Source organism: Phyllostomus discolor, chromosome 4, assembly GCF_004126475.2.
Source record: "Phyllostomus discolor isolate MPI-MPIP mPhyDis1 chromosome 4, mPhyDis1.pri.v3, whole genome shotgun sequence".
NCBI classification, from domain to species: Eukaryota; Metazoa; Chordata; class Mammalia; order Chiroptera; family Phyllostomidae; genus Phyllostomus; species Phyllostomus discolor.
This window is the reverse complement of record NC_040906.2, coordinates 118,587,743-118,606,551: the sequence shown is the minus strand read 5'-3', so window position 1 is coordinate 118,606,551 and position 18,809 is coordinate 118,587,743. Positions and strand designations below refer to the sequence as shown.

Sequence of the window (18,809 nt, the reverse complement as noted above, 5' to 3'; positions counted from 1 at the left end):
AGTAAAATCATTTACTGGTAGAACTAATCAGTAAAATCACCTAAACTTGGAGTTTTCTTTGTGGGGATGTTTTTGATAACAAATTAACTTTTGTGATAGGTATAACTATTAAAGTTATCCATTTGGTTTTGTATCAATTTCGATAAGTTGTATTTTCTGGAATTTGCCATTTTATCCGCTGTCAAATTTATTGCCATAATAGTCCTTTAATATCTTTTTGCTATGAGGTCTATAGTGATGGCCCCTCTTTTATTACTGATACTGCTAATTTGTACCAGCTCCTTTTTTCTTCATCAGTTTTGTTAAGGGCTGGCCAATTTTTACTAATATTTAAAAAAACAAATTTTGGCTTTATTGATTTTCTCTACTTTTATTTCATTAATTCTAATTTTATCTTTACTATTTTCTACCTTCTACTTACTTTGGATTTTCTCCATCATTTTACAAGCTCCCTAAAGAGAAAGCTTAAATCATTGATTTTGAACCTTTCTGCCTCTCAAAGACAGGCATTCAAGGTTCTAAACTTACCTTTAAGTACTTCTTAGCTGTGGACTACAGAATTTGGCATGTTATAAATTCATTTTCATTCAGTTCAGTACATTCACTCATTTATGCTATGGCTTCTTTTTAGAAGTATATTGTTTAACTTCCAAATAGTTAAGGTTTTTCTTAATGTTTTTACTATGGAATCTAATTTAATTCATTGTGGCCAGAAAACATACTTTGTAGGATTGCAATTTTTTGAGATTACTGAAACTTGTTTTATGGCCATACATATAATTTCTTTTGGTGGTAATTCCACATGCACTTGAAAAAAATATGTCTTCTGCAGTTTGGGGCTGCATCTTCTCTAAATGTCATTTAAGTCAATGTGGTTGATGCCATCACTCACGTCTTCTTCTATGTCCTTACTGATTTTTTTCTTGGTCTAGTTATATCAGTTCTTATGCAAGGAGCTAAATTTTTCAATTACATTTATGGTTATCTTTCTTCTATCCCATCACTTTTTTGATTCACGAACTTTTAAGGTTTGTTTTAGGTGTGAACATTTTAAATTGCTATCTGTATTAGCCCTTTTGTTGTTGTGAAATGTCCCTATCTCTGGGAATTCTTGAAGCTACTTTATCTAATATTCATATACAAGGCCCAGCAGAAGTAATGCCTGCTTGAGTGTGGTTGGTAGGGTAATAATATGGGTGTAATAATTTATAGTTTTAATTTGAACATTTCACCTAAAATGTCATATGGTGTGCTTGGGTATAATATTGTTATGTTACAGAATTTCATGCTTATGGTTTTGTAATAAACAAGGGGTGTTATTTGTACTGGACCATGTAGGTACTCAAGCTATCTGACAGTTTGCATGGGATACAACTTTCTATTCTTTTGTTTTCAATTTGCAATTTTGTATTTAAAGTTTATGTCTTGTAGGCTACATATAGTTGGATCTTGCTTTATCATCCCGTCAGACAATCTCTGCCATTTCCCTGGAATGCCCAGTCTATTTCCATTTAGCTATTGATGTAGTGGATTTGATTTTCAATTTTTTCCCCTCATTTGAGATTGTTCTATAGTTTTATTTCTTTGGTGCTATTTTTATCAGGTTAGAGATCAATGTTATATTCACCTCAAAACTCATGTTTTTCTTTTAGTAAAATGCTAGTTTTATGAGGTAACTTTAACTATAGTCAAACCTGATAAAGAGGCACTGAAAAAGGGTACTAGTGTCTTTTGGGCCTGATACTTTTTTGTACAGTAGTTAATAATTTTCCCAATGTTTAATACAGAAATTGGCTTTAGATTTCACTCTCTCCTGAAATCAATTTTATTAAATGTTTTTTTCCTAGGAAATTACCCATTTAATCTGTATTTTCAAGTTATTTCTGCCAAATTGTGTACAGTAAGCTCTTAGGATTTATATGTGTTCTGCTTCTCCTCATCTTCTTTACATTGATTTCTGTCCTTACATTTCCCCTTGAAACTCCTTTTTTGACTAGCTTTTCAGGCTCTCAGCTGCCTCTTGCAGAATTCAGATTGCACTAGGAGCTCACTTTTACAGATTTCTTCCCTCTTCAGAATCCTGGCCTCTTGATTCTTCACTGTCATGGTAATTCCTCATTGCCATAGTGCAGATCTGTTATATCTTAACCAGATTTCTAGACCTCAGCAAGAGGGTTGGTTTGAACGACATACTCTACCATTTTACTGGAAACACAACTCCTGCATATCTTTACACACACACACATGCCTTCACAGAAATGCTGTGTAAAAAATATCACTCTCTGCCCAGACTGGTGTGCCTCTTGGCTGGGCATCATCCCGCAAAGAAAAAGATCCCTGGTCTGATTAGTCAGGGCACACGCCTGGGTTGTAGGCTCGGTCCCCAGTTGGGGCATGTCTGAGAGGAAACTGATCAATGTTTCTCTCTCACATCGATGTTATAAAATCATAAAAAATATTCTCTCCTCCGTGGCCAATTCAAACAATGTATAAATACTAGTGTCTGGGTCTGACCTACATGGAACCCTTTTATAAAAATGTGTATTTTTATTATGGGTTGTCTAGAATTATTTTGGGGTTACTTTCTATTGATCCTTTCCACCACCTCTGGCTATAAAAGTGAAGTAATTTGTTAGTTTTACCACTTTTGAAACACTACCAAACTCTTCCAGAGTAAAGGAAGTGCCTTTTATCGTACTTCCCACAGTTCCTAGCAGTGTTTACTGAATGTAAGAGTAGGGGATGAATTAGTCACTGTTCTACCAGAGGAAACTTTGTTGAACTGACACTCACTTAGACATTAAATACTTAACTGCTATGTACAAAACACAATTTAAATACTATACCCCCCACTTAACTCTAGTGTTTTCTAATCAGCTTTTTCAAACTTCTTCCTTTCTACTGTAATCCAGTAAATTATAGTTCTGAAGCTCTGCAAAATTTATATTGGCTTTCTTTCCAATAATGTACTTATGTTGGATTATATATTTATACACTGTTTTAAATGTTATACATTTAATCCTGGTTAAAAAAATCTGTAGTGACTGCTTATGTGGACTTTTGTAGTATTACCAAGTCATGTCAAAATCTGTCACAGTATGTATATAATGCAAGCTGACAAATTAAAAATATTATCAATGATATTGCACTCCATATTTAGTATTACAGTAAAATGTTTTGACAGATTTTATTCAGATAACTTTTAAAATCATAAACAAAGTCATGAACTATGAATTCAAACAATATAATCAAAATATGTTTTATTTTAACTTTAAGGCACCACATACAAATTTTTTAAAGCACACTCATGTCATTTTATTTACACACTAGTTTAAGAATTGACAATAAATAGGCTATTTCTATCTCATCTTTGTCCTTCATTTGTAGCTTTATGTATTAACAATGAAGTAAAACCCTCCAAATAAATGAAATTAAATGAAATCACCCTTAAAGTTTATCAGATATGTGCTAAAGAAGGAGAAACCCAAGAACAATTCGAAGGCATTTTAATCCAAAAATGTATCCATAAATTCTTAGACCAAGCTTAATGGAACAATAACACAAAGCCTACTTTAAGCATTGAAATAATTACCAGAACAACTTGCACAATAGTGAAAGCAGCAGAACTGTTCTTGTTTTATAAGTAAATGTACTTATTCTGAATTCATTCACTGAATTAGTAAAAAAATACTTAATAAAAAGCATTCTTATTACCTTTGTGTATTGTTGTCATAAGCACTTAAATGTCATAAACAGCCAAATACTTTCTACAAACCAGAAAACATAGCAGCATATTTGTCAATTATTTAACAAAATATAGCAACATCTTAAGGTAAAAGGGCAGTTTTACTAAAAGATTTTCTCAGTGCATTAAAGGGTCACTGGCTTTAACAGTGATAATGCTTTATACAAATGAGTTAACACAAAGTTCAATGTAACAATATATAAACATCTCTTTGATTAAATAAATTCTATTCTTCTCCCATGTGTGTATATATGTATATGTATGTGTGTGTATGTATATATATATACATATATGTAGACTTACAATTTTAAAGTTAATATTTTGAGAATGAAAGGCAAGACAAATAGGTAAGTGTCTTTTGTTCAAAGGTTAAGACACATACAGGGCATCCGTTCCTATTCTATCCTAGATAAAATCTACTCGCAGACTGGATGCCACATACAGATCTCTGAAAGTCATAACCACCAATCGAGCTAATACCGTCACTAAAACTCACATGATTCCAAGGACCAAACTCTATTCAAAGAATGTAAAATAACTTGCTACTATTTTTAAAATGTCCACAGCTTTAAAAGTGACTGTTCTATCCTTTGTTATTGTTTTTTAATGGTAATTGAAGTAGAAAAGAAAATTTCTATTATTTCATTCAGATCAACTATTAACTTTTAGGATAACTTTTATGTGAAGAAAAAAATCAGAAATAAAATTTGTAAAAAAGCAAAATTAGCTCTACTGGTTTATTTCATTTATTTACTATGCTGTTCTTAATACAGTTAACTTATGACCAATAACAGCATGAATTATTTATGCAGGATGTGGAAATGCTTCTCCAGTATCCCAAATACTATAGGCACTAAATACCAGGATCAGGAAATTAGCAGAGACCAAATAGGTCTCTGCCAATATACTCAGATACTCAATATTTAACTGGCTGCATAAATACTGTAGATTATTTTTGTGTCTGCCAAACAATTGCCTAGTTTATTTAATATTGTCAAAACTTTAAAGATCACACTATTAATATCAATACCTTGCCTCAGGTCCTAACAAATTGTTCTTTAACCCAATTTTTCCTCTGATAGATACAATCTAGTCTGCCACAACTTTCCTTCATATTAATTTTGATTATTAAAAGGTACCAACTTGCACTCAAACTAGGAAATGTTAGCCAGTGTTGAGTTTATTCTACCACTTAATATAAGAATAATGTAAAAGAGCAAAAGATACTAAATTCCATTTTAAATATAACTACTCTGTTGTCCAAAGAGTAAGGCATAAAGTCCCAAAGGTTAACTTAAAAATCTCTCTTCCTTATTCTGACCCAATCAACACAAGATCTGTAATCAGGTCATAAATTTTTCTGTAGCACTTAGATACCTCTGATTATAATAATTATCATGAGAAGTTAACGATGGTAACAAGTATGAATGAATTTTCAAAATTGTGGTTTGAACCTGTGAGTTAGAAGAAGGTAAACAAGTATGGACTGAAAACAGAACCGTTCCCGACAGCTGTGTTCCATGGGAATGTGGAAGCCTACCTACGGTCAAGTCCATCTCTGAGCACCTCTATAGGTCACATAAAGTCTGCACTCCCATACATGCTAACACACTTGTGCACACGTACAAATAACTTACACAAAGGCATTAAGCACAGGGACATGCACTTCTCTATTTTCTTAATTTCTTATTAGCAATAATCTTCAAAAGATAAAACTTTCAAGATTTCAATAGCTTAAGGGTCGTAACAAAGACACAGAGGTGAAGACAGAGGCCTTGTATCACATTGTTTTTGTTAGTCTTTTTATAATAGCTACTCTTAAAATAATATCTTCACATGTGTAATCTTTTCTGCCTGGTTAACTGATTTTATTAACCATCACAGAGAATTTCCTAACTCAAGGGTTTACTTGGGATACAAACTTTATTAAAGGTAAATATAAAAATATAGGAAACTTTTCCTCCCTGATACACAAATTCCACTAATTACAAGATTCCATTGTTTGATTTACAGATATAAAAATTTATTAGAAAAGCATGCCTACTAAATTTTAGTATTCTTTCATCTAAAAATGTGTCAAGTTTTCACTGAAAAAAGAAAAAAAGGCAGTATTCTTCTTTATAAATGTTTCTAATTAGAGACATAGTGTTAACTAATGATTTACTAGCAATTTTTGCCATGGTCAGGTTTTGGGTTGGGTGTATTTTTTGTTTGGTTGGTTGCTTTTTGTTTGTTTGTTTTGGTAGTAGCTAATGCACCAGAAGAAGGCACAAAGGAAACAAAATAATTTTAGTGTGCTTGGTATAAATTCTTTGTCTTTCCAAGTATACTTTTTCATAGTTATAATACCTTGGGTGTATCCTTGGTTTTAGGACTAAGCAAAAACACTTTGTATAAGCTCCAGCACATGTTACTCAATTAAAGGATCATCATCATCTTCTTGTAGCTGAAGTCGGGAAAATGGCCGTGGGACAGATAGTCTATTCTGCGTGATTATGAAGAGGCACGTTAGAGTGGTTAAGATCAAGAGTGCACCAATAACAATTCCAATGGCCTCTGGGAGTTTAATGCACCACTGGTCAACTAACAAACACTTAGTGTGACCAAAGGTTCCATTATTGGGATGTGGTTTCAATCCCAGGATGTGGCACATCATTGGATAAATATCCACACTGTCAACTGTGCTGTGTTTGTAGCCTTTGTGAAATGCAGGACCGTGGGCAGCCAGAAATGGATGCATACTAGGCAAAGAATTATCATAACCATGGTCACCTACTGAAAAAGAACAAAATGATGTTAGCAAATAAGGTTAATCTTTCTATTACAAAATAAGTTGCTTTAAGTGTAAAATACTAGTCTTGCCAGTGTAATTCCCATCCATTAGAATTCTGATTAGTTGGACCAATTGGGGGCCAGAAATAAAATTTTCTATTTTTTCCAACTCAGCCATGTCCCTTTTTTATACACATACCCCTTTCCCCAACTGGTCATGGTCTCAGGCTTTAAAACTATTTCTCAATCTTAGGTACTTATTTTTCAGTCCTAGACCCACTTATTTCACCTGTTAATCTCCAGCAGTGTTTACCAAAGCCCACTGTAAACAGCACCAGTGATAAAAAGTGTGGTACAGGTAAAGTCCTGAATAACTAGGGAGAGCAGGAATGAGCTAAAACCAGTCAATGGTGAAGAAGTACTGTAAACCTGCAGACTTACCTTTAACAACTGCTCCTGTGATGAGAATATAGTACTGGTTTATTGACGGTTAATGAACACTCAACACCTGGAGGGCTTGGTAACTGCCAATGTCACAGATAGCATTCTTGTACTACTGAATGTGAAGTCTACCCAGATGACTCCAGCCCAAATGTGATGGTCCGTAATGTAACTCCAATACCAGATTCTCAAATTTTAGCTTTATTTTAACAAATATTGCCTTTTAATGTACACCACTTACATTTAATAAGCTCCCATTTTCATATGAAGTGCAGGGACTGAGTGAAGTCCAGTGGTTGTTTTATTATTCTTTAATTGTATATTTAAAATATTTCATAAGGAAAATACATATGACCAATATAATAAAAAGTAGAATATAATACTATACATATATAGATATTATGATTTCAATTCAAGTATATGTAATAGAAAAAAAAAGATTAGAAGGGGGAAAAACTCCCACAATTAACATTTGTCTGCACCTCTGTACTGAGGGATTATGGATAATTTTTGTTCTCTTTTTTAAACTTTTCTGTATTTTCTAAGTTTTCAACAATGGGAATATGAATAAATATAAATAATATGTAATTCCGTTGACCCTTAGTCTTCTTGCCTGATACTTCTGAATTGCTATAGATCGGGGATCTGCAAACAATAGTTCCCAGCCAAATTCAGCCTTCCACCTGCTTTTGTAAACAAAATTTCACTGGAACACTTCATGTCCATTTATTTACACATACTGTCTATGGCTGCTGTCCCACTATAAAGGCAGAGCTGAGTAGCTGGGACAGAGACAAGATGTCCCACAAAGTCTAAAATATGTATTTACTATCTGGCTTTTTACAGAAAGTTTTCTGATCCCTGCCATCAACTACAAAATCAGACTTAGAAAAAAGTATTCAAATTGAATGTGACATTAAATAAGCTTATTTCAGGAAAGACCTATAACTCTCCCCTACACATTTCCTCAATTTTAGGAAAGATTTTGATACATCTATTTTGTTTACCTAGTAGATTTTTGTTTGTTTACTTTCTCGTTCCTGTCCTATGTTCTAAACAGCTGCATTCAGGCAAATGGTTTCATCATTGGGGAAAGACTTAGGGTTACTTGGACAAATTTTTTTAACATAAAAAAATAAAGAGAAATTTGAACTAATACCTCCCTGTTTACCTTGTCCTTTACTTTCCTTTTATTTCTTTATTTCCTTATTTCTCTTTCATTGCCTAACAAATCATGAGGAGCAGTCTTGAAAGTTACTGAAAGTAACTGCAGTTTTGGTACAAAAGTAAAACTACACCTTCACCCTTAAAGTCACCCAACCTTCTAATGTAAGGGTGAAATTGTGGTTACTCTGAATTGCTATGAAATAAAAACCTGAAAACTGAATGAAGACCTCACAATTATCTAGTTGAAAATTGAACTAATTATACTGTGGCAACATCTTTAAATCAAAGTTCTTTGTTAACTGAACAATGTTATGTATGATTTATTCCTAGGACACAAGAAATATCCTACATTAATACTTACATTTTGGTGATGATTTATTTAGCACAATTGTCCAGCCTTCATCAGCAACCAAAATAACAGGCTGAATTCGATCATTATGTTGGTAATGAAACCTTGCAGGAATGTCTTCTTTGAGATAAACATTCATGTGAAAGCTACAGTTTTTTAGTTTGTTATAAACTTCTGTTCTATCTGAAGCAAAAGGAAATAGTAAAGAAAAAAGTCATGGTTAATTGATAAGGAAAAGGTACCTCTACCTAGAATAACTGGAAAAAATACTGAACAATATCACCTACTGAGTCACTTTTAATTCTTATACAACAGAGCAATAATAATCATGTGACAGTGTTGACAGGCACGCATGCACACACACACACACTTTCTTCAAAACATTCATATAGCTTTTTTCATTTTGTTATTATTCCTGATGGACCTTTTATACAAAGAGGGCAGTTCTCACAGCTACTATCTTCCTAAGTAAATATTAACTAATTATGTAGATATGTAGTAAATAATTAACTAATTATGATCTTCAAATACTAATTTGAAGATCAGTAAACAAAGGGTATATGTCACACAAAAATTCAAGATGTTTTTAAGAGTCAAAATGTCTTTGTTTATATGAATAATTATATATATCAAAAAGCAAAGAAATAATCGTTCTGAACTTAAACCTTTAGCTAATTGCTTAAAAACCTGTAGAGGAAAAACATAAAATCCCATTCTGATTAAGTGTAAGAATATATGGTCCTGAACTGCAAAAGCCAGAGCTTCATTCTTTTACAAAACCTTGCTTCCCAATCCATTGCCCCATTAGACTATCTCTTGGTTAAAAGTTTACTTACTTCTTTTGGGAAGTATTGCAGCAACTGGAGACAAATCTATAAGAGTGTAGTCTGAGCGATTGATGCAGAGATCCAAGTTTATCAGTCTGTCCTTAGAACACTGGGTCATCCCATGATCACTTGTAATGATCACATTAAGATTTTCCCACAATCCTAACATCTTGAGTCTGTAGACTAAATCACCAACAAGGTCATCTATTTTTTTCAAGACTCTGCTCATGTTTCCTCTATCTTCGGGTCCATATTTATGTCCACTTGCATCTGGTTCTTCCCAATAGAGTGCTGCAAAAGTAACTGGTGGATTTGAATTGCTCAGCCACATGGTAATATTATTCAGTCTGTCCTGAAATGACACTGAGGAGCTATAATTCATATAATAGGAAGGTGTAGTATTGTGAATGGGTATATCAGTACCAGGCCACATAGCAGCAGCACTTGATCTGTTTTCCTGAAGCTCATTGGTCACCCAAATAGGTACTGCCTCATTCCACCAAAAAGGATCCTTGTTCAAGTCAGAAAAATGTTTCTTTGTGGTTACATCATACATGGCATTAGCTACAATGCCATGGCTTTCTTCATACAAGCCTGTCACAATACTGTAGTGGTTTGGAAATGTTTTTGTGATGAAAACATTTTTAACATGCTCTACCAAGACACCTTCTTTGATAAAATTCTGAAGATGAGGAAATTCATAGTTCTGTAAATAGTCAGCTCTGAAGCCATCAAAGGATACCAGTAGTAACTTTGGTGGAAAACTAGAAGAGTTACCTCTACAAGCAGTCATAAGTCCAGAAAATAAAAGTATTCCTAATAACTTCATATTGAACGTGTTGAAGAAGAGCTGTCAGGGTTCCTAAAACATAAAAACACAATGCATAAATAGTAATGCTATTTGAATTGGATTAGGTTTTAAAACTTTAACCATCAAGAGAAGAGAACCAACATTTACAAACTTTTTCTATACCAGCTTTACTTCTATCAACTTAAAAGTTAAATAACACTGTTTATTGAAAGACAACTGAATAAAGCTGAAATTGGAAAAACTAAAAATTGTATTTACTTGTCCAGTTTCCTACTTATATACGCCCTGCCCCAGCCTTCATGCTCTGAAGGGGGAATTGGGCCATTCCTTTAATCCATATAATACTTGTGTCTGGCAACCTTGCTTGTCTGCAGTTAGACATTTAGAAATTATCCTAAAAGCTTAATGAAAACAGATAAATGAAAATTATTATTTTTTTTACGAAATGGAAATAATGCCGAGCTTTCAGAAGTTCCAAAGCGGGAGATCATTTTCTAGCTTAATGGCTAACAAAGGTGGTAGAAATTCTGCCACATTGCCTCACCACCAGTTCTTGTTGAAAAATATTGGCATACAAAAGGAGTAAGAAATAAATATATAAATTATATGACAGAAAGGTGCCACCTCAATCTGTACCTCCCCATGGTCGACAGACAGAGAAAGCCTACAGGGACTTGGATGCCACAGTAACTTCTGAAGAAATCCAACAGCTGTTGAAATGAGTTGAATTACCACATCCCTCTTAGATATCATTCTACTTAATAACCCAGGCTCAGGGCTCTCCCTGATTTTTCATTCTTTTTAAACAATCCATGAGTTACAAACAGCTTTCCCCTAATAAATCTTGCTGCCTTCAGACTCTCTCTTCTTTGGGCCCTAAGATAAAAAGGATATGTGATTTAGGTAGAATGCTTCGCTGTAGGTTGGCAGGATACCTCCTCCATCATAACAATGCAAGAGCAGCAAAGAGGGGTGAGCTAACAGGTTTGAGAGTTGGAGGTGAAGGGAGTTGCAGTCTCTCCGAGTTACAAGAGGTAGGTCATTCATTGAAAGGGAATAGGGTGGTATAAGGGTTGGAGATTTGATGAATACAAAGAAATGGCCAATGTGGAGAATGGGAGAGAGTACATGGAAACAGCAGGATTTGTGGTCAATGTTGAGAGCCGGTGCCATGAATTTTTATAGTGACACTGTTGACAGGTCTTCTCTAGCAATTTCCTGGCTCAGGCATGAACAAAACAGGTGGCTGAACACACCTGGGGCTTCAGATTCTGCCAGAAACTGAAGTTTGATGAAGGAAGCTGAAGTTGATATTAATCTAAAGAATGGGATTTGGGCAGCAGCATTTAAACTGAAATTAATATAGTTGCAAGTAGAGAGGTTTTTAGACTACAGCCTCTGATGAAGTCAAAGAACCAGTGTTTTAAATGTACCTTTCAGTGAACATTGCTAGGATGTGGGTTGTAGTCAGAGTGAAGTGAATGAATTCACTATGTCAGTGTAAGAAGACTTGAGGTATGGCCATGGGGATATGCCCCTGGAGGTCCCAGGCATAAACAGCAGTGAAATAACAGGAAGATTAAGTTCACAAGTCATTTATTGAGTGCTGTTTTTTTTCCCAACTACTCTGCAATTACTTGAAGGCAGAAACTTTTTTTTCAAACATGCTACCCATATGATCTGTGTATGTAGTCATTCAAATACTTACTGATTGAAGCTGTGACCCTCTAAAAACCAGGAAATTAAGATTTTGAAGATCAAAGGCACACAGAATAGTGTTTGTGAAGATCTTTGGGTCTGGAAAATCTCTAGCATCTTTTTAAAAAGATTTTATTTCTTTGTTTGTTTATTTATTTATTTATTTATTTATTTATTTTAGAGAGAGGGGAAGGGAAGGAGAGAGGGAGAAAAAACAAGAATATGTAGCTGCCTCTCACACACCCCCTACTGGGAACCTTGCCTTCAACCCAGGCATGTGCCCTGACTGGGAATCAAACTAGTGACTCTTGGGTTCACAGGCCAGCACTCAATCCACTGAGCCATACCAGTAGTCCTGGAAAATCTAGCATGTTAGCCTGAGATGGGCTGTCTTCTGAGTGTGGTACATGGATCACTTGTTGTTGCCATCCAAGAAACCAAAACCAGTATAGAATAACAAAAACCACCTCTCCATAGAAAACAGTAACAATTCTAAATATAAGAGACATACTTTGCCCAGGCTTTTCAGCAGTTTCACACATCTCAGCAATTTCAGCTATCAAGAATCTAGATAGCAGTCCTTTAAGCAGTCCCAAAAGTTCTTTATTTAATGCCCTGACTCTTGCCCCGAGTCACCCTTCTACTTTCCCAACCAATCCCACTGCACAAACTACTCTGCTGCCAGGTCAAATCTGATTTATGGCAAACTGAATGCATTCTCTGCACCTCCAAACCTTCTCCCTTTCCTGAGTTCCCTAATATCTTAAAACAGCTCACCATTCTCTGAGTCACACAGAGATGTCCTGAGTATATCATCAGTTGCCAGCCTAGTCAACTCTATTTTCATATCATCTATTACAGCAATGATTTTCAACCTTTTTCATCTCATGGCATACATACTAATTATTAAAATTCCACACCACACCAAAAATATATTTTTCCCAATTTCACAAACATAGATATAATTTTTATTCATTCACATAGGATGGCTATTGTTGTGTTGGCTGTTACTGTTTTTTATTAGACAATTTAAGGGAAAAGAGGTCAGTGCCCCTGACTAAATAGTCAGATGTGGCATGTTTTAAAAATTCTTGTGGCACACCAGTTGAAAATCACTGTACTACAGTAGTGTAGACACACAAATCACTGAGTGGACCTTGCTAAAAGCACAGCTGCCTAGTCTCCACAACTAGAAAATTGTGATTCAGTCAGTCTAGAGTCTGGGCCAGGAACCTGCATTTTTAACAGCTATCCATTCTTTTCCATCCTTGCTGCTTGCTGCCCTTAAAGTCTTCACTATTTCCTGTCTGGGACACTTCTGCCTCTTAACTGACCTTTCTACCTCAATCACCTTCCCCTTTCTCACCCAGCATCTCCTTCCAACTTACCGTAATCTTTCCGGGCATAGCTCTGTTCATGATGCTCCCCTAATTTAAAAAGAATGTTCAAAGTGTCCCCCAAGATGTCAGCCTGACATTCAGGTCCCTCCATTACCCAGGCCCAACCCACATGCAAATTACTATAAAATAGTTAAAGAAATAATTGCCAGCCTTAATTTCCATTTATCATACTTCACTGTCACAATCTGTTTGAAATGAATTACAAAAACATGTAAAGACAATAATCATTTATCTAAGTGACTTACAGGTGACCTATAACAGCTGTATCTGTCCATTATAGTGGGTGTGAAGTGACATTTCATTGTGGTTTTAATTTGCATTTGCCTGATGAATAATATGTTGCACATCTTTTCGTGTACTTATTTGCCATCTATATATCTTTGGAGAAGTGTGTTTTAGAATTCCTTCTTCATATTTTAATTGGCTTATTTGACTTTTTATTATTGAATTGTTACAGTTTTTTATATATTCCAGAAACAAATTCCTTATCAGATATATGATTTGCAAGTATTTTCTTCCATTCTGTGGATTGTCTTTTTTTTTCATGGTATCCTCTGAAACACAAGAGTATTTAATTTCAAGGAAGTTAATTTTTTTGTAACTCATGTTTTTGGTGCTGTATCTAAGAAGACTTTGTGTAACCTTTTGTGACAGCATGGTTGGAACTGGAGACTATTATGCTAAGTGAAATAAGCCAGTTGGTGAAAGACAAATGCCATATGATCTCACATATAAGAAGAATCTAATGAACAAAATAAACTAATGAGCAAAATAGAACCAAAGACATGGAAACATGGAAGAGACACAACTGTCAGAGGGGAGGGGAGTGAGGGGTAATGGTGGAAAGAAGGGGAAGATATGAGTCAAAAAACATGTGTGAATGACCCATGGACATGGACAATGGTGTGGGGATTGAGTGTGGGGGTGGTAGGTGGGATGGGCAGAGGAGAGCAAAGGGGGAAAATTGGGACAACTGTAACATAACAATGATAATAAAAAAGATAGTAACAAATGCTGGGAAAAATACAGAGAAACTGGAACTTTTGTATACTCCTAGTAAAAATGTAAAATGGTACAACCACTTAGATGCCCCCTACCTTGCTGGCCTCACTCCCAGGTCTCTCCATCTTAATGTTCATGCATCCCCACCCCAGCCCAGCAGCCTGCAGTCCAACTGCGCCTTACATTGGGGAGTGACCAAGCAGGTGTGGAACGTGGCAGGGCACCTCTCACGCCAGGACCTCCCCAGAGCAGGGAGAATAAACAGGTTCCATTCTTCCCAGCTCCAACTCCAGTCACTACCTGTGGCTTCCTAGAGTGTCATACTGAGAAAACATACATGGCCCCAACCTGGCAAGAAATCTCACCATGGTGGACTAGTGATGTCTTGGGCTAGGGAGTGGCAGGACTGGAAGGCATGTCACCTAGCTGCCATGCCTGGAGGTCCTGCAGACTCTCTGGAGCAGCACCCTCCAGGGGAACCCTTGTAAGCAGTTACCACATGACCCGGTAGTTCTACTACTAGGCACATGCCCAAGAGAAATTAAAACATTATGTCCACACTAAAACTTGTACACAAACACTCACAGCAGCATTATTCCTAAAAGCCAAGAAGTAGTAACAATTCAAATGCCCATCAAGTGAATGGATAAATAAAATCTGGCATATCACACAATGGAATATTACTTGGAAATAAAAAGGAATGTAGTACTAATATACGCTACAACTTGGCTAAACCTTAAAACCTTGCTAAGTGAAAGAAGGCAGTCACAAAAGATTACTTATTGTAATTCCATTTAGATAGCATGCCTAGAATAGACAAAACTATAGAAATGTAAAGTACATTAGTAGTTGCCTCGAGCACAGGGTTGGGGAGAAATGAGGGACAAATGCCAACGGGTAGGTTTCTTTTTGAGTGATAAAAATGTTCTCAAATTGTTTGCGGTGATGTTGCACAATTCTGTAATATTTTACATTGTAAATGAGTGAATTGGATAGTATGTGGATTATATCTCAATGAAACAATTACATATATAACAGAAGAAAATGAAATTATAATCTTAAAAGCATCTGAAAATGCCCTGCCACAACAGGAAACATCTTTGAAGTCTCATTTTCCCTCAAAAGTTATGTGAAATTTGTAGTTCACAATATAGACTTGGGTGTTTTAATATAAAAATATCTTATACTACTTCCCATATGCAAAACAACAAACAAAAACCAGCATCTGCTCCTCTCTCTCATGAAATACATGTAAATCAAAATCTTTCTTCCCCAAATCTTGAGTGAAAAGGAGCTTCATTGTGCACAGGCTGTTTATCTTGAGGCTAGCAATCCCTTAGTACACTGCTAGGATCCAGGTGCCCCAGTCCTTGTCCCCAGGACTAGAAGCACAGGCAATGGGGAAAGATTATAGGCTCTGAAACCATAAGGATCCCAGAATTTGAGCCCATGCTTACCAGATGGGCAGTCTTAGACAGATCTAACTTTTACCGGTTTCAGTTTCCTTATGTGTAAAATGGGGATGCATAAAGTGTTATAGAACAGACCATCAAATTTTGTTTCCTTTTATCTATTCTAGTTACAAGCTGTTATGTTGCAAAAAAGTCTGTGCCATGAAGGGCAGGTGATATTAGTGTGAAACTATAAAATAACTAGAAATAATTTAGTCTAATACCGGTTTACATATGATGAAGCTGAAGGTCAGTGGTTGCCCAAGCTCAGAAGACAATGAGTAGCTTTATTGTGCCCTTACCAATTTCATGTCCTCTACAAGTTTACAAGTCTAGTAATAATCTCCAAACTATTAACAGAACTTTCCCTGCCAGGACATCTTTCATTAGCAGTGCCTGTATCTATATCTACCACATACTGTTTCACTCTAACAGGCAGTATTAAAATATAAACAAAACAACAGTGAGTTCTCAAATAGTTTTCTAGATATAAAAATCACTAATTGTTATATTAGAAAACATTCGGAGACATTCTGTAATTTTTCAAGGCAAAAAATAAAAAAAAAAGAAGGGAAAAGAAAGCAGACTTATGTAGACGACATCCAAATATCCCCAACAGTACCCAGAAGGAGTAGGTAGTCTTTTTCAATTGGGGAGACAAAACACACTCTGCCTCGCCTGGGACTACTTTCATACCTGGATGGAATGCCTGTCAGGCAGTTCTCACTGGCACTCTTAGCCCATGTGAAGTCGGGAGAGTCTAACTGTGACAGGATGTGGTAAAAGATATTTGTCACCATCAGTGTGCCATCTGCTCCACAACACAAAAGCTTTATTCTCAGCACTTCACAAATACTATTTGTAATGAAACTCCCATACGGCTTTAAAGTCTATGCACACAAATAACATAGATAATTTCCTTTAAATTATTACTAGTTATTATCTTACTATACGAAGAGGAAAACAGTAACTACTCTCTAAAAGACTTTCTCAGTCTTTTTCAGGATTCTCCAATTTTCCAGAGCGCAGAAAACTGTCTACCAAATATCTTCAAAACAGCTACAGTTATGTTACTTTCTACATAATAGAATACTCCCCATATACTCCTTGTGCTTTCAACAAAATTTCTCCCAAATATTTTGTAGCTAATTTAAGAGGAAGGAGGAGATATTTTATGTATATTAAATTTCCTGGAACAAACTCTGGGAAAAGGAGGAAAGAAAAGAAAAGCATAATATTAAAATGATTAGACGACTTCCTACATAGTATTGTACTTGGCAAGACGCCAAGGCCCGGTCCACCAATGACTCGGTGATTCAGCAAAACCCTCCGGAGTCCGCCGCGTCCCCCAGCCCGACCCTCGCTGTGCGACAGCACGCCGTCACCGCGCAGGGCTGCTGCGCCCCGAGGGGAAGCCTTGTTTGTAAAGTGCCTGACGAACAGCAGTCCGGCCTTTAAAAAAAGCACTTAAGGTATTACTTTTAAGGCCCGGCTTTGTAGGAAATTCGTTTTTAAATGGGATTATAGAATCACCATGACCTCGAATCTAACTCTCAGACAGGTGCACGTCAACGCCTGTGACGGCGTTTCTTTAGAATCAAACGCCCGCCCCGCCCGCCTGCCCGCCCTCCTCACCTTCGCCCACCTCGGTCCCTCCGCGGCCTCCAGCCAACCTCCCTCTCGTCACCCCTCAGGCCACAGCCCTCCCCAACCCCACCCCTAACCCACCTGCTAAACTGTCGTTTCGCTCCCCACGCTGCCCACCTCCCGCGCCTCCGCCGCGACGTCCGTGCCCGCCAGGTCCTTTCGAGGACGTCGCCCCCGGCGTCCCAGGACTTGGTGGCGGGGGTCGGGGGCACAGTCGTGAGGGGGAGGAAGGGGGACGAGGAGGAAGTGGCTGTTTCTCACCACCTGTACTTTTAAAAGCCCCTAGTGGACTGGCACGGGTGGCATTTCCCTCCAGGACGTTGCACGCGGTTGGCTCACACTCACCCGCCGCCACCTCCTCTTCCCAGGGCACGCAACCGGCGCTCGCGTAATGCCGCGCTCGCGGGTCCGGGGGGCGAGGGAGACTTGAAGGGACCAGAGCGAGACGCAGCTCTTCCTGAGGCGCCTGCGCAATAACGGGCGCCCCTACAGCGGTTGACAACCCCAGCCTCCCGGAATCTGCCCGGCCTGGGGCGCTTCAGAAAGTGCGCAGCTGCCCCGCAGGCGACTGCGGAACAGGCTTGGAGCCGGCGGGACGCCGCGGGCGGTGGAGTCTGAGACCTGTCCTCGGATTGGATGCCGGAGCAGCCTAAAATGTAACTCTCTTTCCGATTGGTTAGGTTCAGGTACAACCTGGCGACAGCTGCTCTGGTAGAGTCCAACTGCACTTAAGGAAGGAGATTCGTTCCTCTCTTCTCCCAGGCCCCTTTCATATCATCCTAGGGCTGAGTGCCCTTCAGGGGACCTGCAACAAAGTAAGTCCTGGAAAGGTCCTGGCTATTGCTCAGTCCCCGCCTACTGCCACGCCCACTTTCTCCCCTAGTTAATGTACACCCTGCGGTTTAGGTGTCCCCAGGGAAAACGACTCTGGAGTCACCAGGACCTAGCATAAATCTGGAGCAGCTTCAACCAGTCCCGGTGAGCTTGAATAAATACGGCGTGGTTTCATCACAGCATTGTCTGTCTGTCTTACTGTACAGGTGAGCACCTTTACACGGAAAATGCTGAGGCAGTTTTCAAGCAAAATTACAAGAAACACCTAAACACAGCCCTTGCAGTAGGGAACTAATAATCGGTATCAGCAAAGAAACGGGTATCTCTTTTGACAGTTGCACAGGGTATTGTGCTCATCCCTTTAACTGGAAATTTAGTCAGTTGTGGTAACTTTAAGCTTACTAGTAGAAAGAGAAATTACCAAACAGAAGTAAATTTATTTGTTAACACTTTGGTTACCCAGGTACACTTGGCATACAGCAGACAGAATCGTTTTTCTCTTTGTATCTGCAGTGCTAAATACAGAACCTGGCATAGAAAAAGTACCTACTAAATGATTATTGAATTTAATGAAATGTTTTAAGGTGCTCTGGATTTATTATCCCCACTGTTAAAATGCAAGCTCCACGAGGATATTTTCTTTCCTGTTCATTACTGTAGCTCCA

The 18,809-nt window shown here is 37.4% G+C and overlaps 1 protein-coding gene across 3 annotated transcripts; it reads right to left on the bottom strand.

Moving 5' to 3' along the window:
• Nucleotides 1-3,228: 3,228 nt before the first annotated feature.
• On the bottom strand, nucleotides 3,229-17,928 carry ENPP4 (ectonucleotide pyrophosphatase/phosphodiesterase 4). Of its 3 annotated transcripts, none has more exons than XM_036024183.1 (4): nucleotides 17,650-17,791; nucleotides 9,311-10,163; nucleotides 8,487-8,657; nucleotides 3,229-6,520 (listed from the first exon to the last, which is right to left on the bottom strand). In XM_036024183.1, the coding sequence occupies exons 2-4, from the start codon at nucleotides 10,128-10,130 to the stop codon at nucleotides 6,156-6,158; spliced, it is 1,356 nt and encodes a 451-aa protein (XP_035880076.1). In that variant the 5' UTR covers nucleotides 10,131-10,163; nucleotides 17,650-17,791; the 3' UTR covers nucleotides 3,229-6,155. The 3 variants fall into 3 exon arrangements, with proteins under 3 accessions (XP_035880076.1, XP_028365792.1, XP_028365791.1); XM_028509991.2 differs by having other exon boundaries at nucleotides 17,392-17,670; XM_028509990.2 differs by having other exon boundaries at nucleotides 3,244-6,520; nucleotides 17,656-17,928.
• Nucleotides 17,929-18,809: the final 881 nt, after the last annotated feature.

Excerpts from the sequence above, each read along its gene's own strand:
- ENPP4 (XM_028509990.2), bottom strand. The coding sequence starts at position 10,130 with ATGAAGTTATTAGGAATACTTTTATTTTCTGGACTTATGACTGCTTGT. Across the intron at positions 8,658-9,310 it reads TGCAATACTTCCCAAAAGAA|ATAGAACAGAAGTTTATAAC; the intron begins GTAAGTAAACTT and ends CTTTTGCTTCAG. Across the intron at positions 6,521-8,486 it reads AAATAAATCATCACCAAAAT|TAGGTGACCATGGTTATGAT; the intron begins GTAAGTATTAAT and ends GTTCTTTTTCAG.